The 22037-nt window shown below is 34.5% G+C and overlaps 1 protein-coding gene across 1 annotated transcript in view; it reads right to left on the bottom strand.

Annotated features, from left to right (window-relative positions):
- LOC130648964 (uncharacterized) overlaps nt 1-19550 on the bottom strand; it is a 47793-nt gene extending 28243 nt beyond the window's left edge. Inside the window, exon 1 of the mRNA XM_057455117.1 lies at nt 18979-19550. Coding sequence (XP_057311100.1) covers nt 18979-19051 — 73 coding nt within the window. The 5' untranslated portion in view covers nt 19052-19550. The remainder of the gene's footprint in view (nt 1-18978) is intronic.
- Nucleotides 19551-22037: the final 2487 nt, after the last annotated feature.

Here is a 22037-nt window from a genome sequence, read left to right as displayed (position 1 = left end):
AATTTGTGAACAAAAGTTATGGATTCATAAATTCTTTTCAAATCTTCCTAACAACCACAAAAATCAACTACTTGTTGGGGGGCATTGGAAGTTAAATTCATAAACTAACAATAAATAATAACTTTCCCCTTTTTCATGAAAAAGTTTTCTCATCTTAGTTGTTGTTTCCTGTTACATGTTCTCTTAATTTGCTGCCATAAAACATTGTTATTATTTTTAAATTTCGCATCCAAAGGTTTTTTCTGTTTACGGCAGCCATTTTATTCTGAACAACTTTTCTCTCAAGCTGGAAATTGATTTCCATTAAGTTCAAATTCAAGAGCAAAATGCTCCCGAGCTTACTACGGAAAATGCAGTCGTATGGAAACCTACCTTTAGGTGTGGTCCATAGTTTATAGAATACAAAATCAAAGAATTTCTTGTGCATAGTGCACAAAAATCCAAATCAAAAATGGTTTTCAAGATGTAAGGATACCACAAACTAACTACACCTTTTATAACTCCAGAGAGAATGTCAAATTTATAAGGAAAAAAGTACCAGCTTAGAATATAGATAAAAAAACTATCTTATGCATTAAATAAAATCAAAAATACAAACTTTCTGCCTACACTACTAGACAAAAAATCTCATTTTCTTGTATTACATTTCCCAACTAGTATTTGCGATTATGTTCGGTCTAGTGTTATTAGGAACACAACGCAAACATGAAAGGAAGGTAGATACAAAACTGTGAAACAACTAAATTAAAATTATTGTCTCTATATCCTCACATGAGAAAAAAAGTAGAGAATTTTCCTTTCTTTCGTTACATTCACTACTAGCCTACTAATTAAAATTTAATAAAAAAGAATTTTATCTTTTCTTGCAAAAAAAATTTGTTTGTGTTGCCTAAAACAACCATTTGGATTTGTGAATTTTTTTGGTTCACTGAAAACGACAAACCAACACACACCTCTGTAAATGGGTGAGTGTAATTATGTTGTTTTCTACCTTAAATAACTTAGGAATTCTCCAAAACATGACAAAACCTCAACTGCATAAACCTCAAAGAGTTCCAGAAATTTTAGGTATAATCACAAATCTCTTTTAATAATATGGAACTTCTGTCTGTCTGTCTGTCTGTCTGTCTGTCTGTCTGTCTGTCTGTGACTTTTACAAAGACGATATATTTTATCACTCAAATGCGCAAGTTTTTCATTTTTTTTTGTTTTGTTTACATTTGGCTAGCAATTCTTAGAAACCACGTGATAGAAAATAAGCAGTATGATTCCCTCAAATAGGCACTTTCGAACGGAACAGCATTGGAATACAAAGTTCCTTTGGTCTTAAAACAAACAAACCAAAAAATTGTTTTTAAAGTTCTCGACAAAAGGCGAACTAAAACAAAAAGCCAAAACGTATTAAATTGAAATCGTTAGAATATAAAGAATAACACAGAATAACTTTTATGTTAAGTGTGAAGCAGGAATTTACAGGTAAAGTTTTAAATACTTAATCCCCTTTTTTACTGTTGTGTTAAGAAATAAGCTAGCTTTAAATATAAAAATGTTAATGGTATTTCTAAAAAATGCAGAGAACTAGTGCAGCTACTGAACATATTCTTAAAATAAATGTTCACAAAATGATACTTTAACATATATACTTAGCTACAGCTACAGCAAATCGACTAGCTTTCAAGTTAATTATGAGTTTTACTTTTACTACATAAAGAAATATCCGCATAAATCAAAGTAGTCTGTAAAATAAACTTCACGCTAAGAAGGGAAATATTTCTTTTACTTTCATTTGCCGATTTGTTTATATTGATACAACAACAAAGACAACAAAGCTAGCATCTTTGTTTACAAACTTTGCATAAATTAAAGTATCTTCAGGTGCGTCACTAACCTGCGTATGCAATATTCAAAATGCTGCACAAAGGTGTGAGCACAAACAATTTTGTAGTTGTTTAAGCAAGAGATGTAACTAACTACGGATTTTACAGTGTTCTGTCTAAATCTATAGAAGTTGGAACATAGAAATTGTGAGTAAAAAATTCTTTATTATCCAAATTATATATAGCTTAGCATTTAAAAACTGTTGTTACACAAATAAAACGACTCTTATAAATTATGGCTAAATATAAAATGTGCATGAGCAACAGAACTGTAAAACATAAATAAAACATAAACATTGAGATACGGCTATAGGAACAATTCAAGCTAAAAAGTGTAAAAATCAGAACAGTCAACCTTAAACAAGTTAGCTTCATTAATAATTATATATAATATTTATATCTTATTTTTTTTTCTCATTTTAGGAATTGTTTTTAGTTTTAGTTTTAATTAAAATATGTCTGAAGAGACCGGAATTAATAATTGCAGTAATACTGTTCGTGGTTTTAGGCTGTTTAATAAATTAGGTAGGTTTGTGTTGCAACAACGTGACAATAATCAAAGTTTGGTAGGTCCCATCTTGAGGCAAAGACCACATATTTCCCAAAAATTTTGATTTGCCACAGGACATACAGAAAAATGTAGTACCATGTTTATGTGATAATGACGATGTTGCCTTAGCTAGACACAGGCAACACACTCAACATGTTGCCTCCTTACGTTGAATGGAATCGACTGATCAGGCCAATAGTAGGGGGCATATTACTGTTAGATAGGTGGCTAGGCGTAACGCAGAATCAGCTCAGCAAACTCATAACAGACAATTTAGGGATGCTCAAAGGCATATTTTTTCTAGGCAATTAAAATCTAATTAGCAGGCCGTCCATAGACAATTTATAGATGCTCAACGGCACATTGTTTCTAGGCAATTAGAATCTAATGAGCAGACCGCCCATAGACAAGCTCAAGATGCTCAAAGACATGCTGTGGCACCTCAAGAACAACATGGCGAGCAGGTTATTAATAGGAGGCAAGTTTATGTCCAAGGACATGCTACCCTTCGTGTTCGCAAAAATGACCAATATTTTAATGTTGCACGTCAACATGCATTGCCTAATGTTTATTATTTAGGTGTTATGAACAAAAATTGTGCGTATTGTCAAGAATACTGCTCAGGCACGGAATTTTTAAGCCAATATACGTAAGTATAATAGTGCAGTTTCATTTGCTTCATTTGGAGCAAATCTTCGTCCTCCCCTTGGCGGTGGACCACCATGCTTTCGTATCTACGGCCAAATATGGCATTGTGTTGGGGATCTTCTGCCACATCATGACGAAGTAGCCGCATTTTTTGTAGACCAAGATGGAGTTCCTGCTGGAAACAGGGATATTATTATCTACCCACGTGGAGGAAATTTGCAAAATATTTCTACATTATCTGCAAATTTAGAGCCAATGGTTTATCCTCTATGTTTTTCCAAGGGGTGAACCAGGTTGGTAATATGAAATACCCCATGATGCTGAACGTGCAAATGTTGCAGTATTATACTTACCGTGTAGCTGTTCGAAAAATTTTAGCACAATTTATTATAGTAAGAAATTATTTCACCAGTATTGTGTCGATTCTTATGTTAAAGTTGAGGGTAACAACTTAAATTACACTTGTGCGAATCAAACAGAACCTGTGTGTTGACAGTTATCAAGGTTTAGCTGACCACTTGAATGCTCGAGCTGAAGAGCGAGACCACATGCCATGGCTAAAAACTATCAAGATGCTATGGCTGTCTTTGGTAAATTTGGAAAACCAGATTTTTTTTTGACTTTTGCCTGCAATCCAAAATGGCGCAAGATTACAGAAAATTTGTTTGCAGGCCAACATGCACATGATCAGCCTGATTTAGTTTCTCAAGTTTTTAAATTGAAACTTAATGAACTCCTAAAAGATGTTACTAAAAGGGGTGTTTTAGGTAAAACTGTATCACATGTTTATGTTAAAGAATTTCAAAAAAGGTTTACCTCATTGTCATTTAGATCCCAATGATAAACTTCGGGATGCAGATGACATAGACAGTGTTATTTCAGCCAAAATTCCTAATCAACATAAACAACCTGAGCTCCTTGAAATTGTTCTGTTGTGATTCATGCACCATGTGGCCATCTCAATCCTAATTCCAGGTGAATCGAGGATGGTGTTTGCACAAAAAGTTTTCAAAAGAAATTTTTAGCATCTACCCTTGCAGAAGTTGACGGATATCCATTGTATAGACGTCGTGATAATGGAATCCGTATCAATGTCAATAGCCACCTTAAGAAATAAGGACGGGAATTTCCTAGAATTACGTAATTTTTACACACTGTGCATGTTTAGAACAAAGATGATTCCACCTATTCAGCCCTCTAGCGAAAGTTCACAACGTGATGAAGAAATTGCAAAGAGTGTCAAAAAAAAGTAAAAATTGTCATTATGGATATACTTTTCTTCAAATTTGTTACATAAATGCAATATAAGTGTATTGCTAATCTGTGAAAAAACAAAATTGTGTGTACGAAAGTGAAAGCTACTTTTTCTACTATTTTTTAAATTTTTTCAAGGTTACATAAAGACGAACTGTTGTTGAGAGAAGTGCTTCTTTTTGAACCCTACAAATATAAAGCACGAACAAAAGAGAGGGAATGCTTGGAAAGTTATTGCTGAAAACTTAAATCAGCTGGATGCGGAACAATTTAAAGCTGATCAAAGATCTGTTCGTGAAAGATTTGGAATTTTAAAAACACATAACGAAAATAAAACTCGAGAAGAATTGAAAGCTAGTGGTATTGCTCCTGAGTTTGATAAAATTATGGATGCGATGGAAGATAATTCAGAGAAAATTAAGGAGTATGAAAAGGTACATGCTGAACAAGATAGCCAACAATCTAAGAAAATTGAAAAAGAAGCTAATGCAGCATCCGACATGAGAATGAAAGCTTTAAAAACGTTCAGTTAAAGTAAAAAAAGAAAGGACCTAACCACAGAGGCTGGAGGTGAAGATACTGAGATAAAAGCAAAAAAAACTAGAATTTGTGGAACTTGTGTGCCATACAATACTTGAGGGAATAAGGTGAGAGAGGACAGAGTTTAAGAAAAGATGAGCTGGAATTGAAAAAACAAAAATATGAAATTCAGGCAGCACAGCAAACATCTGCTGAAAAACAACAACGGGAGAAGATCCAAGTCATTAGAGAACAGATGGAGTCACAGCGATAACAGACACAGCAGATGTTAATGTTTATGGCCAATATAATGCAAAGATTGTTGATATGGGTTCTTAAGTTTTGTTTAACACTAAAAGTTTTATTGATTTGATTGCTCCTAAGAAACCTTTTTAAACTCAGCAGAGAATATTGAGCATATATTTCTAAGAAAAACTGCTGTTTGTTTTTATGATTTTCAATAAAAATCCAAGAAACAACATTGATGGAAATAATTTTCTCAGAATTTATTTTGTTTATGTATATATATTTTGTTGAGTATATTTTTACAAAGATATCACAGAAATATCTAGACAACTGTATTTATTCAAAACAACTGTTGTTCACAAAAAATAATCCTCCAAATGTGGTGGCTCTATTCCAAAATACGTTGAGGTCATAGATTTATACAAGCATGTGTGAGCATTTGTTAGCAATGCACAAGTGATATACATTTTGCCAACAGCGCTGAGTTGTATCTTCAAATTTTTTTTGAAGTCCATAAAAGCAAAATATTTTAAAATATCTCCAAATACCCATTCAACGGAGGTGTGAACTTGGCTCATTGCTTTGTTGTAATCTTTTTGCTGTTGGTTCAAGTTACCTTGAAATGGACCTTGCAGCTGTACTCGCAATGGATATGCAGGATCCCCATATTCACAAAGCGGATTACCATTGGGCGATCGTGAGTGTAACTGAAGTTATTGCAGGAGTCCAGACATTGCTAGCATTCCACTATCACGCCTTCTTCCTTTAACTGGACCATATAAGTTTGCTATCATTCCACAGGTCTAACGGGTCCGTCGATGAATCCCCAACAGTGATCCAATGGTGCTCCTTTATTCGAAATAGCAGCTGCAAAAATTTCCAGTTGCTGTGGTGCCAACCAGGGTTGATTAAATGTATGTAGAAGCGTTCCATATGTGTTGTATAAAAAATCCACCATATAAGTACTCATGAGTGATAGCTCTGGTACAGGTCGACCAAAGATGGGAACCATATCTGCATATCTACATGGGTAAGCAAATCGTTTGAGAAGCGCACAAAATGCTTCTTCTAAACCACTGAACACTGACCCATTGTAAAATGTTATTTCTTCAGGTATATGTAACTTTTCGTTCAATAAATAGACATCGTTTCTCTAAAATTGGAAATATGTTCGACACTCGTCGTGACTCAATAAATTCAAATCAAAAGGCTGATACTTCCAGTAAGGATAATCCAAATTCTTACTACTATTCAAATCAAACAACAACAGAAATTCTTCGTCGTTTATGCGGTTATCGTCATAAGCGAAAAGCAAACTTTCTTGAACGTCTAGGAAATACACCATTTTGCTATCTTGTTTCACCCCGTCTGACATTGTTTTTCATAAGGTGATTTTTCACGTACTAGATTAGTGTACTCGATCCAGTCTTTCTTCATTTTGTCCCGTCCTCAAAACTTCCGGTCCATATTTCTTAAGGTGCCTAATAACATTGATGTTGATAATCGCTGGGTTGTTCCCTACAACCCATGGCTCTCCAAGAAATACAACGCACATATAAACTTTGAGGCTTGCATGTCTGTTAAATACCTTAATAAATATATTTATAAGGGTCATGATTGTGCCAACATTGAGATCAATGAGCGTATTGATCACGATGAGGTACAGACATTTTTAGACGCTAGGTATGTCAGTGGGCAAGAAGCAGTATGGCATATTTTTGAATTTTAAATGCATCAGCAATCTCATGTTGTCCATAGATTGCCAGTGCACTTGTGTGATAAACAAATTGTTTAATTTCAGCAAGGCCAAGTTGAAGAACTCACAATGCTTAACAATGTTTGTATCCAGACATTCCTCTTCATTTCGTTTTCAATAACAGAAAAGTTTGGACACCAAGACGAAACTTTAACCTTAAATTTGTCTCTAGAATGTATAGTGTGAGTCCTCGCGCAAGTGAGCTTTTTTATTTACGTATGCTATTATTGCAACTGTGTAAATTAAGACAACTGTTTGCAATAATACTTATCCGCTGTGAACCTTCTGATCCTTATACTCCATGGGCAAGATACAAGGGTTCTATGTGTGAAGATTATTTTAGCCAATTAAATGAGGATCAGTCTGAGTACAGGGTGCTTCAAGATATTCATTCTGTACTAAGACAATTTTGCAAATCTCTTACTGATTTTAATCTTCCAAATTTAGATGAAATACCTCCTGCTGAAAAAAACTGACATAGCTATGGAGGCTGAAAGAGCTTCTGAGGGCTCAACTTACTGAAGAACAGACAGCACTGGGTGACACAGTCATAGAGGCAGGTTGTAAATGTTGTTAACGGTACGGCCCAAAATACCCGTTTGTTTTATTTAGAAGGTGCTGGTGGCTTAACTTACTGAAAAACAGACAGCACTGGCTGACACAGTCATAGAGGCAGGTTGTAAATGTTGTTAACGGTACGGCCCAAAATACCCGTTTGTTTTATTTAGAAGGTTTATGCTCCACAGTGAGGAAGATAAAGATAAGTTTTATGATGAGTTAATAGCAGTCACATCAAAGTTTGGAGACACTGAACTTGTCATGGTGGGCGGCGACTTTAATGGTCATGTTGGGTAGTCATCTGAAGGTTATAGAGGTGTGCATGGAGGCTATGGATTTGGGAGCAGAAATAAGGAAGGGGAGAGATTGTTTGAGTTTGGAATGGCAACGGACATGGTGGTTTGCAACACATCATTCAGTAAGAGACAGAGTAGGCTGATAACATATGAGTCAGGTGGTTGTAAGACACAGATAGATTACTTCCTGGTTAGAAAGTCAGACATGAAAGTGGTGAAGGACGTGAAAGTTATATCGGGGGAAGAGTGTGTTTCCTAGCATAGGTTGCTGGTTTGTGATATTATCTTGAAGAGTGTTAAAGAAGCCAAGGGAAAGTACAGGCCCCGTCTAAAAGTCTGGAAGCTGAAGGAAGAGATTGTAGCAAGACAATTTAGTGCAAAAGATCAGCAGTTAGCCCACAATGGTCAATGTGATAGTGACAATGTTGAAAGTACTTGGACTACTTTGAAAAATTGTCTTCTAGAAGCTTCTGATGATACCTGTGGGTGGACGAAAGGACCAGCTAGACATAGACAGACCTGGTGGTGGAATAATGAGGTTGACCAGTGTATAAAGGAAAAGAGGAAACTTTGGAAAGAGTGGAAGTCAGGTGGTAGTAAAAATATTTACTTAGAAGCTAAGCGTCGCGCTCGTACAGCAGTGTATAAGGCAAAATCAGAAGCAGAGAGAAACAGATTTGCAGATGTGTTAAGAAGGGAAGACCAGCGCAATGAGGTATTCAAGATAGCAAAGCAAATGAAGAAGACTAAACAAGATGTTGTAGGTGAGAAGTGTATACGTAATGATGAAGGTGTTTTGGCTAGCACAGAGGAGGAGAAAAGAGTAGCTTGGAAGAATCATTATCAGAGGTTGCTTAACACTGAGTTTGATTGGGACGAGGATAATTTGTCTGATGATGAGGTTGTAGATGGGCCAGCTATGCAGATCAAGAAAGAATGGGTAGTGGAGGCTATTAGGAAATTGAAGATTGGCAAGGCTGCAGGAGTATCAGGTACTGTTGCAGAGATAGTAAAAGCATCTGGATATATTGGAGTTGAGCTTATTACAAGTCTTGCTAACCAGATTATAAAGGATGGTGCTATTCCGAGTGAGTGGCAGTCGAGTGTAATAGTGAATTGTTTCAAGGGCAAGGGTGATGCATTAGAAAGGAGTAACTATAGAGGCCTGAAGTTTGTTGATCAAGTAATGAAAGTTATAGAAAGAGTGATTGATAAGTTACTTAAAGAAAGAATTGATATAGTTAAGATGCAATTTGGTTTTGTTCTAGGGCGTGGCACTACAGATGCAATATTTTTACTCAGACAGCTTCAGGAAAAGTATTTAGGAAAGAGAAAGAATCTCTATTTTGCCTTTGTAGATTTAGAGAAAGCTTTTGATAGAGTGCCACGTAGAGTTATTTGGTGGGCTATGAGAAAATTAGGTGTGGATGAGTGGCTAGTTACGATGGTACAGTCTATGTACAGCAATGCTAGAAGTCGTGTCAGGATTAACGATTCACTTAGTGATGAATTTAGTGTAAATGTTGGTGTACATCAGGGTTCTGTACTTAGTCCTTTGTTGTTTATTCTAGTCTTAGAAGCGCTGTCGATGGAGTTCAGAACAGGTTGTCCATGGGAGTTATTGTATGCAGATGATTTGGTTCTCATAGCAGAGTCGATGGAAGAATTAGTTGAAAAGTTTGAGAAGTGAAAAAAAGGAATAGAAGAGAAAGGGCTAAAGGAAAACAAAACAAAGTCTAAAGTCATGATTAGTAGCATTGCTGCCAAGTGTTACCTTGTAGTTGGAAAGTGGCCTTGTGGAGTTTGCAGGAAAGGGGTTGGTAGTAACTCAATTTTTTGTCAGACTTGGAAGCATTGGGTACATAAGAAGTGCAGTAGTATTAGTGGAAGGTTAAGAGCTGACATACAGTTTGTATGCAAGCGTTGCAAAGGTGAGATTATAGAGAATGAAGTATTTCCAGCTTTAATGATGTACAACAGGGGCTCATTAGAGATAGTTGAGAACTTCTGTTACTTAGGTGATATGTTGGGCAGTAAAGGGGGTGTTGGAAGAAGTGTAACTTGCAGGATAGGTTCTGCTTGGAAAAAGTTCAGAGAGTTACTTCCTTTGTTGACTAGCAGAGTCCTGTCAATTGACGTAAAAGGTAAGTTGTATGAGGCCTGTGTAAGAAGTGTTATGTTGTATGGTAGTGAGACATGGGCAGTGAAGCAGGAAGATCTTGATCGTTTAGAAAGGAATGACATGAGAATGGTTAGGTGGATGTGTAACGCCAGTCTGAGCGACAGAAAGAGTTCAGATGAGCTAAGAAGCAGGCTAAGTCTCCGTAGAATTAAAGATGTTATCGAGATAAGAAGATTGAATTGGCTTGGAGGAGGATAATTGGGTAAGAAAGTGTAGAGACTTGATTGTTCCTGGAGCAAAGCCCAGAGGCAGACCGAGAAAGACTTGGCAGTAGGCTATAAGGACAGACTTGATACAGAGGAAGTTGAGTTTAGATCTAACACAGTCTAGATCAGATTGGAAGAGGGTCATTAATATACCCCGTCCAACCCATGCTAGCATGGAAAACGGACGTTAAGCCAAGAATGATGATGATGATGATGATGGTGGCAGTGGTAAAACCTTTACTTATAATTACCTTATTTCTGAACTTTCAGGTAGAGGCTTTCAAGTTGGAACTGCTGCATTTACTTGTATAGCAGCAACTCTGTTGAAAAACGATACCACCATACATAAACTACTTCGATTGCCAATTCCTATTTTAGAAAACAGTACATGCAGCATTACTCCAGTGTCTGCTTATGCTGCAGAGCTAGGACAAAAAATCTCTTTCTACTTCATGAATCTTCCATGATTCCTAAGCATGCGTTCCATGCATTAGATCGACTTCTTAAAGACATTTAACGAACTTCCATTTGGAGGTAAAATTGTTCTTTTAGGTGTTAATTTTTAACAGTTATTGCCTATTGTCAGAAAAGGAAGACCAACTGAGATTGTTGACTTGTGCTTAAATAGTTCTCCTCAATGCCACTTGGTAACCGAATTTAAATTAACTCCCAACATGAGAAGAATATCAGGAGAACAAGAATTTGCTGCATGGCTGCTGCAACTTGGGAAAGGTGTTTTACCTATTCAGGAACAACCACCGTTTCAAGGTGTAATTGAGATACCATCTAATTGTGTGTTGCAACAAAATCAATGCATTGTTGATACTTTGCTTAGGAATCTTTACCCAGAAAATATGGCATCATCTGCGTCATTAGTAATCAGGTGTTTGCATTGTTGCCAGATGAAGAAAAAATTTATTACAGTGCAGATAATGTTATTTGTGATGATGAGGTAAAACGGAATCAAGATCCGGTAGAATTTTTAAATAGTATAACACTCTCAGGCATGCCTCCTCATTGTCTTAAAGTAAAATGTGGTGCTATTGTTATGTTATTAAGAAACATAAACATAAATAAAGGTTTATGTAATGGCACTCCCCTAATTGTAAGACATCTTCACAACAACTGTGCCGATGCTGAAGTACTTACTGGCAATGCCCTTGGTGATCGAGTGCTTATTCCAAGGTTGCAACTTGCACCTTTGGATACATGTATGCCTTTTGTTTTGCCTCGCTCTCTTTTGTTGTTGAAGGGAACAATGTGTCATGCTGAAAAGGCTCATTTTGTTCATTTCAGATATATAAGTGGTAGTCTGTATATACTTTTTTGTATATATTTTTATTTGAATATGTAACATGTGAATTATGGAGTTACAATGAAAAAATAAAAATTAAGTTGAGTAGTTTCTTTTCCACGTTATCCCAATACGTGTACTCACGACTTCACACTTGCCTATTAAGAACCTTTTGTCGTAATAAACACTGCGGAAAGAGGCTTAATGCATTTTTTCCGGCATTATTGAATTTAAGAGTAAAAGATTTTTGTTATTTCATAGTTTTATTTTGACTTGGAAGTTTATAGTTAATTTTTTTTAATACGTTTTTGCCTTAACGAAATAGATATAGAGGAGTTTTACAAGTTTTCATATTTTTACTTTTCAGTTTTGTGTTTGTAAGTGTTCCTTCTTCAGTTTCCTTGATTTTTTTGTTATATTATTTATTTATGCTTTTTTAACACTTATTTTCTTTTTAGGTGAAGCACAAAGTCCCATGGCTTGCCTTCCCTAGATTAGTAATACTTATGGATATTAATGGAGATATTTTGTTACAAGAGGGTATGTAGCTTTAGTTTCTACAAAGATACTGTTAATCTTCCATTCTAGGCGATTACTAATAAGAATCAATTGGTGGGGTTTACTTGTGTTGAACCAATCTTGCTGGTGAAATCATTGTGTTTATAATAGTGGTATATATTGTGTTGTGTGTAAATCAATCAATCAATATTTGGTGTTGTGTTATTAGGAGAACTGTGAAGATAACCTACAGGTTAGTCATACACATATTGCGAGTTTAACAAATGGTAGCAGAGGAATAAAATTGCAAAGTATCATAGAGAAATGTCAAAAAGTTGGGTACCCCCACCATCATTGAATACAGAGTCCAGTTACAAAGACTGGAAAAAAGAAGTTCAAATATGGCAAGCACTTACAAAACTGAAGGCGGAAAAACAAGGGCCAGCTATATTCATGGGTTTGAAAGGAAAAGCTAAAGAAGCAGTATTAGAATTGGAAATTGAACAAATCAGTGCCACAACTGGGGTAAAAGCTATTACTGACAGATTGGACAAAATTTACTTAAAGGATGAAAATCAAACTGCGTACCTGGCTTATGAAACCTTTGAAAAATTTAAACGACCCTCTGAGATGACCATGAATGATTACCTTATAGAGTTTGAACGATTATATCACAAAATACAAGTTCACCGTATGGAACTTCCTGATGGAGTTTTGGCATACCGAGTTTTACAAAGCGCTAATCTTAAACCAGAGCAGCAACAGTTGGCTAGAGCAACTATAAATGAATTACGCTATGATTCAATGGTATTACAGTTAAAGAAAATATTTGGTGATACTGTGGCCTCATCTGTGTCAAATGATGCTGTAAAGATGGAGCCTGTTTTACAGGCAAGCGCAGATTCTAGGGAGCAGAATACCAAAAGAGGTGGATATCAGGGTTCAAGGTTTAAAAGAGGAAGGGCTGCAGCACCAAATCAAAGATATGGATGGAGGAAAACCAGATCCAGTAACAGAGTAATGAATCCGCCTGATGAATTTGGAAATATTTCAAAGTGCAATATTTGTCAGTCCATTTATCACTGGGCTGTGAATTGTCCCCATTCTTATGAGAATCAGGAGTCTGGAGATGTAAAAAAGGAAGAGAGTCGTTCAAAAGTTACATTTTTTTCTAAAATTAAAGAAAGTGAAATGCAATCCCTTGTTGGTGAAACTTTGTCATGTGCAGTTTTAGACTGTGGTTGTACCAAAACAGTCTGTGGTAAGAATTGGTACCAATGTTTCATTGATAATATTGATAGTGATAAACTGCCAGAAGAGTATCCAGGTGGAACAAGATTTAAATTTGGAGATAGCGAGGCAGTTTTTTCCATAAAACGAGTAATTTAACCTGTAATCATTGGTTCAAAAAAGGTTAATCTAGAAACAGAAGTTGTACCCAATGAAATAACTGTGCTTTTAAGTCAAACATCTATGAGAAAAGCAGATGCAGTTTTAGATTATAGCAACGATACTGTTAAAATGTTTGGAGAATGCCATCCTTTAAAATTTACCACCACAGGTCACTGTTGCATACCTTTAAACAACAACAGAATAGACTTAGATGAAAAGAATTATGACCATTTGCTTCCTCAAGTTGCCTTTGTATGCGCAAGTGAAAAATCCAAAAAAAAACAAGATTGTCAAATTTCATCGTCAGTTCTGTCATCCAAGTGCTGAGAAATTAAAAGCTCTTATTAAAGCATCAAATTCCTTTTTAGAGGACCGGAGTGAAATCATGAAATTAATTGATAATGTCTCACACTCTTGTAAAGTATGCCTTAAGTATAGAAAACCAAGACCACGTCCTATTGTTGGCTTACCAATGTCATCGGAATTCAATCAGTGTGTGGCTTTAGATTTAGTGCAACTTTCACAATCATTGTGGTTTATTCATATCATAGATACTTTCACAAGATTTTCATCTTCAAAGTTAACAAAGACAAAAGATAAAGATGTGATAACAGACATTATCTTTGAAATTTGGTTAGCAAGATTTGGTCAACCAAGAAGGTTTCTGGCTGACAATGGAGGAGAATTTATCAATAAAGTGTATGAAGAAATGTGTGAGCAATTTAACATAGAGTTTTCCACAACAGCAGCCAAAAGTCCTTGGTCAAATGGGCTATGTGAGCGACACAATGGTATCATTAAGGAAATGCTGAGTAAGATTATAAAGGATACGAAATGTACACTTAATCGAGCACTTTTCTGGGCTACTAGTGCGAAGAATTCTTTATCAAACAACAATGGATTTTCACCAAACCAGCTTGTTTTTGGTAAAAACTATGATTATACCTGCATCCTCAATGATCAGTTACCAGCCATGAATGATACAGTTTCAAGTAAAACTGTGGCCCATAACCTTGCTGTGATGCATGCATCACGAAGAGCATTCATAGCAGCAGAATCTTCTAAAAGAATACGTAGAGCATTGCGGCATAATGTCCAGTGTTACAATGATGTGCAGTATGTAACTGGAGATTGAGTCTTTTATAAAAGAAAAGACAGCGAAAAATGGCATGGACCAGGCACTGTAATTAGACAAGAAAATAAACAAGTACTTGTCAAGCATGGTGGAAGTTATGTGAGAGTCCACATTTGTCGGTTGCAAAAGGTAAATCAAGTAGTACATTCACAGAAACCATCACAAGACTCTGAAAAGAGCCCAGAAGTAACAAGTATGCAGTTGGACAACTGTGTTTCACCGGAAGACGAAATTTTTGACATAGTTGATCTTGAAAGTAATACTACGGAAGTACCAGTAACAGAAGCACCAGTAACTGAGGATGCGGCCATTGATAATTCACAAACCAATGGGACACCAATAGAGGAAACATCTAATGAAACATCAAAAAGTGAAACCACAGTCAATGAAAAAAAAGGCAATACCTCTATATTTCAAGGAATGCCAAAGTTAAAAACCAGAATCATCTATAAGCTAACTCCAGACAGTGAGTGGATTAAAGGATTAGTTCACAGCAGAGCAGGTAAGAGTGAGTAGAAAAGGAAAAGAAGGCAGGCAATATGGCAGCTGTTTAAATGTGCAAAATGAAGACACAGGTGAAATTAGTTGGTTAGATTTCATAAGATGTGTGAGTGAATGGCAACCGGTTGTTGAAGCCAATGACACTGAAGAAGTATTATTAGCGATAAAACCAACTATTGAAGACAAGGTCTTGAATGCAAAATTTAAAGAATTAACCAACTGGCAAGACAACAATGTTTTCTCCACTGTTGAAGACAGAAGTCAATCTACAATATCCACAAGATGGGTAATCACAACAAAAAATATAGAGGGCAACAAAATTGTCAAAGCTTGTTTGGTCATAAGAGGTTTTGAAGAAGAGGAGGTTCAAAATCTGACTAAAGACTCCCCAACGTTTTCAAAAGAAAGTCTGCGAATTGTACTCACAATGTTAGCAACTAACGAATGGGAATGCCAGACCCTAGATGTCAAAACAGCATTTCTTCAAGGTAACCTGATTGATAGAGAAGTAATTATAAAGCCCCCAAAGGAAGCAAACGTAATAGGGGTTCTTTGGAAATTGAATAAAGTAGTATATGGCCTTGCTGATGCTTCAAGAGCTTAGTATTTACAAGTAAAGGAACAGTTAATTGGTTTGGGAATGAAAATGTCTTTATTTGATGAGGCTTTATTTTATTGTGTTCAAGATGACTGTTGTCAAGGATTGATCGTAATACATGTTGATGATTTTCTTTGGGCAGGATCAGAAGATATTCAAGTAAAAGTCATTGCATCCATTCGAAAAATATTTCGGGTTGGGTCAGAGAATTGCAGTAATTTTAAATATGTTGGAGTCAACATACAACAATTCAATAGTTCTATTGAGTATGACCAAAGCAAATATGTGGCAAGCATGAAACAGGTTGAGATTCAAAGCACCAAAAACAAACATCAAGAACTCTCACATGAAGAGCAATCTAAGTTTCGATGTATTTGTAGTCAATTAAATTGGGTATCTTCTCACTCAAGGCCAGATATTTCTTTTGATGTTTGTCAGTTAAGCACAAAGTTAAACCGTGCAAATGTTGATGATGTTATGAGAGCTAATAAATTGGTAAAGAAGTTGAAATTGGATTCTGATATTTGTCTAAAATTTTCGAAGTTGAAACCTCAATTTCAATTAATCTTGTACGCTCATGCCTCATTTGGAAATCTACATGACGGAAGCTCTCAAAGTGGAATTTTTGTTTTACTTAAAGGTGTTGAGAACACCATGACACCTATCACATGGCAGTCAAAAAAGATTAAAAGAGTTGTGCGTAGCACACTTGCAGCAGAAACCTTGGCACTTGTTAATGGTATTGATGCATGTATCTGGGTGAAAAATGTAATAATGGAAATTGTGAAGACAGATCTAGAAGGCATCTTGTGCTACACAGATAACAAATCTTTGTATGAAGCTGCATATTCGACAAAAGCTTTAGAAGATAAGCGATTAAGAGTTGACATGGTTTCCCTCAGACAGATCATCAATCAAAAGGAAGTTATATTGAAGTGGATTCCCACCAAACATCAGTTAGCAGATGTGTTAACAAAGCAAGGAGCAAATAGCACACTTCTACTGAATGTGCTACAAAATGGACATGATGAGTATTAGTGACCAATCAAATGTTGTGTTTTCAAAATGTTTTATTATAAAGTTTTTTTTGAGTTTTATTTTTCAGAATTCATTGCTGAAACACCACTTAGCACTTGGCATCACACAACTAAGGACCCAAGAAAGAATAGTCTTCAGTAACTGTTAGATCAAGACTTGTATAGTAGAGGGCATTGGTGAAAAGCCAATTTCTCCCCAGGACCACTATACTAAGCGAGTAGGAGTTGCTATAAATTCCTCCCATAGCAGCATAAACTGAACAACGTGCAGAAAAGAAAATACAGGGAGATTGTTAATCTTCCATTCTAGGCGATTACTAATAAGAATCAATTGGTGGTGGGGTTTACTTGTGTTGAACCAATCTTGCTGGTGAAATCATTGTGTTTATAATAGTGGTATATATTGTGTTGTGTTATTAGGAGAACTGTGAAGATAACCTACAGGTTAGTCATACACATATTGCGAGTTTAACAGATACTACATTTATTAAATACTACCTTTACATTTAACATTTTTAAAATGATTATGAAGTGAAAATAGTTATTTCTGTAAAAAAATTTGTTATACTTGATTTTGCATTAATGCTTTTTTGTCTAACCTGTATGTTTTAATTTTAGTTTCACATGATCAGGGGAGAAGTAGTTGCAGTAGTTGTAGTGGTGAGTGTATAATTTTTCTCACAAAATCAATTTGTATTGTAATGACAATTTCTCATTTCTTAATTATTAAATCTTGTCAGTTTACGTTTCTTAAGCTGTTTTATTTTGTTTAGATTAAAATTGGGTTTTATTGTTTGAACCTCTTATGTTATTATTTTCATCATAGAACCTGCTGTAAAAGAAACCAATAAAAATCTGTCTGCTGGATCCACTGGTGACAGTGAGTTTATATTTTTTACAGTAACAGTAATACATAACTAAAATTTTGCACAGTCGCCGATGGCATATTTAGGAACTTTGTTTTTTCAAAAGTATAATTACGCAGATACTTTTTTCGTATTTTAGAGTCAGATTTGACATAAAAATCTTTTCTAAAATACAGGAAATGTCACCAGGGATCGAGGAGCAGAAAGGCTTACTGTGTATGGAGGAAAAATGGTGGAAAAGATCATGAGGGCTATCATTGGATAGCCCAAAAAAATTTAAAAAATTAAAAAAAAAATTTAAAAAATGAAAATAATTGAAATACAGTATTATACATAAATTACCAGCAGAAAAATTGGGTCCCTATGTCGGTTACCTTAAATTTCATCATCACGAGTCATTTCAACATCCGTAAATAATTAATTTATTTAATTGTTTAATAAATTAAATTTTAATTGTAAATTCCTTTGTTATTTTGTTAATTTTGTTGATTTTGTTTCTCTAATTATTTATTATTCATTTAAATTATTTATAAAATTTTATTTTTAAATCAGCATAAGTTATCATATTATGTCTAAATCCATTTCATGTTATGTATTCTGGCAATAGCTGAACTTAACCATAATTAATAGTTTAGTCAGATTCCACATGAGTTTCAGTTTGCATAGCCAGATTTACTTTATACTTGGGTTGTACTCAGAAGTTATATCTTGAATTGAATTGAAATACTTTACACATACATCTTCTAAAACCTATGAGATCTTGATACTAGACTATGCATCTGTGTAATTATGTTAAGGTAGAGGTAACCCCTTTTTTAGCTGTCCAAACAGCTGCATTACTTACTCAATGATTATGAATAAAAGTATTTTTCACTATATCTCCAAAATGTGGACCTTAACACGATGACAATGATTTTGACATTGTTCCAAATTGCTAAATCAGCAGAAATTTTACAATTAAAAATGTGTTATAAACATTGGTTATTGGTTAACATTGTAATTGGTCCAAGGTCATAATTAGCCTTTTATTTTACTTCCTTTTTAGGTTGAAGCGCAAAGCCCCATGACTTGCCTTCCCGTGGCGTGCTTCGTTAAGTGGATTTTTTTCTTTTTAAGAAGATAATTCATGAACTAAAAGTCAGGGTATACCATGTTAAAATTGCATAACAGATTTTTGGTATTAAAAAGACTCAAGAAGCATCAAGTGCAGGTAACTTACTTACCATTATTTCAATATTATACGGTCTATGTGTAACCACTGAATTATCTTTTTGGAGGAAACAAAAATAGGAAAGTATTATCATCATAATCCCAAGTTTGCTTTTTCGTAAGTTTGTATCCTTATTTTTAATGTTTTTTTTATCATTTGTGGTATGGTTCATAACTATAGAGTTTAAGTGGATTTTTCGACGGGTCTTTCCTACTAGTATTTTAGTAACTCTTGAAATTTGGGTTTTAAGTATAGTAAGAAAATCAATATGGAACATTTAAATTCAAAAACCATATTACAATCCTGCAAAAATAGTTTTACAAAGTGTACTTATATTACTGGTTGAATTACTTACAGGAACGACAGCGTGACTCATCACTTGATGCATGCACAGTGTGTAGTGTGGGATCCTCTGATGGTGCTGACATTTTAAACTATTAATATACTAAAAAAAAGAATGTAATGTTGCAATAAAAGTATCAGAAATATTTTTGTAATCTTTTAATGTTGTCATTTATGAGAAAATACATACCAGAAGTTTAAAAAATGGATGGCTAATTTAGTTTATTGTATTTGAAATAGTTTCTAGGGCCAATGAAAACCTTTAAGAAATAAACTGTTCTAGAGATTTTTTGATGAAATAAAACCTTGTCCATATCTAATGTATTTAGGTAATTTGTTTCATCATAACTCCCATGGCGTAGAGCTTACAAATGCATACAGAAAATGAATACATTCTTTTGAACTACCTTGTAAAGTAGGTATATTGACTCTACTTTGGGAAATCAATTAAATTTTGTTCCCAGGTGTTTCTAGTTACGAATGCAGGAAAAAATGTTTCCCTTCTACTGGCTGTCAAGTTTGCATGAAACAAATCCAAAATGTAATTTTAGGCGGCACATACAGATTTTTTTTTGCAGCAACCATAGTTTGAATTGACAAATCGGATCACCAGTATAGACTTTCTATTTCAATTTTTGAAACTGTTTACCGTTTGCAAATAAATCTTAGGACAGGGTTTTAGACAATAAAATTTTGTTTTTGTATTTCGAATGTGTGCAATAAAATGTGATCTTGTTGACTAAAAAATAAAAAAAAATGTTGTAGACGTTTTAAAAACGTGTCATTAGGAAAAGAAAAAGCAGAATTTATCAATGAATGATTGCATTTTTGGGAGTTTCAAGACCACAAAATATACAAGAAAAGATGTGAAGACACCTAAAGCCATTTACAGGGTTTTTTAAACTTTATAGCAGTTGCTAAATGTAACTGCAAGCAGTGAGTTTACAATATATGGCTTCACAATTTCACCTAACCATTGTTTATGTAAATAAATAATTCCTTTGTTACGATGCTATTATTGAGAAATAAGAAAGGGAAGAAAACTGTTATGAATTGACCATGAAGAAATGTGAAATAATTTTTTGAAGAAAATTCCTTCACATAAGTTTTAAGTAGGGATACTGCTAACAACATACTAAATTTACCATAAGACTAATTATTTCAACAGAGAATGAGAAATTAAGACAACTTAAACTGTAAGGAGGTGTATTGTCGCTTTCCAATTGCATTTTGTCAAAAATAATAATAAAAAAGCAACTTTGGGATTTATACAGCAAAATCGAAGTCATCATATAAAAGTAGCAAATGCAGACACACTAATATGCACTTACAGAAAATGAGAAATGCTTAAGTGAAAAATGTTATTACGAACTTGGGCAAATAATTTACCAATTACCAAGAAGTTTCCCCTAGCTACAAGTTTTGCAATCCAGTGCTTGCTAACCAACCAATTCAGTAAAATGCACAAAACTAAACTGCTTAAATTCCAAGTAAACAGCAGCCTAAATAACATGATTGTATACTTATACATTTGAAAAACAATCAAGAGCAATATGCACAGCAGTTTGTCTGCTGCATATGAGAAAAATGAAATGGAACTTGCTGTACGTATCTGTGATGTAAAACGCCAAGCTTGCTTAGCTCAAGGTTATATATAAAACTTTGATTCATTAGGACAAATCTTGTTAAATATTACACCCAGAAAAACTGTGCATTTGAAGGTCACGTGACAAGGCCTACTCCAGGGCCATGCTTGTTTCGCTGTCCCAGAAAAAAAGACAACAAGCACTGGGAACGAGGTTGAAATATCACATTTTAGAACAAAGCCTATCATTAAATTAGCAATGACATCAAATTGAGTAGGTCTCTATTCATTTGCATGTTGTTTGTGAAAGCAAAAATCTAAAAAGGCGATCTAATCTTTACCTGATGAAAATAAATTTCATATGTATTTATATACATTTCTTCATAGGAAATTAAAAATCTTAAAACTTCCAACGATATTTGATATAAACATTCGCAAATTGGTAAATACAGCAAATTTTGATATTTAGTCCCCATTTGTTTCCTTCATCCTGTTGGACAAATAAAATAAAAAAATCTTTGCAAATAATCTCATCAATTTCTTTTTAAAAAATATTTTTGAATTGTCAATTTAAAAAACGCGCTCTAGCAGTTAAAATCACTTTAAAATCAACTTCTGGACTTGACTATCTGAGAAAAAAAAAGTTGTTACTTTTACTTCAGATCTTTTATCTTTTTTTCTTTCTTTACAACATGAACAATAGGTACCATTACGCAAGTTACGACGGCATATTATAGGACCATCATAACCATATGATGCAAAATTAGTAAGGTTGTTTTTTGATAATTGCTTGCATGAACTAACAGAAATAGTAATGGTTTCTGTCAAACATCGCTTTTTATCAACTTCTAAGAAATACAAGGAAACAATATACAATAACAATATACAAATCATACAAATCACATCCTACTAAAGTCATATAAATCAAGTGAAGGAACTAAGAAAGTACACTACTCAATAGGCAATGCTTAATAGTTATTTAAATCTAGTTTAAGAACCATGTATGAAAAGCACTGGAAATTCCCAACAATGTTTTTGCAGATTTTCCAAAAGCCTAAATAAGTTTCCCCTGAAAACACATTCTTTACTAAAAGTAGCCCCTTCTTATTTTTTGTTCAGTATGATCTAAAAAATTTTGTTGTTGGGCTTGCATATTCTAAAACAAAAAGGCTTGTTATTTCTCCTGCAAATAGTTTATGTTGTTTTCACAACATGAACTATTTGTAGGATTTCATGAAAGACCCACATATTCCTGAAAGACCCAAATATTAAATAAATGATACAGTGACATTGGAAAAATAAAATATAAATAAATTCTAGCTGAAACAGTAGATAAAATTCTAGATATGATCTGAGCCCTGATAAAAAAGCCAAGGTATATGCAACAGGTGGCAATACAAATTCTTTTAAGTTATTGCAAAAAGTTGGATTATTTTGAGACCACCATACCATATATCTATTGGTGCCGCCCTCTTTTTAGCACTGCC

Source organism: Hydractinia symbiolongicarpus, chromosome 7, assembly GCF_029227915.1.
Source record: "Hydractinia symbiolongicarpus strain clone_291-10 chromosome 7, HSymV2.1, whole genome shotgun sequence".
NCBI lineage: Eukaryota > Metazoa > Cnidaria > Hydrozoa > Anthoathecata > Hydractiniidae > Hydractinia > Hydractinia symbiolongicarpus.
This window is presented reverse-complemented; position numbering and strand designations above follow the sequence as displayed.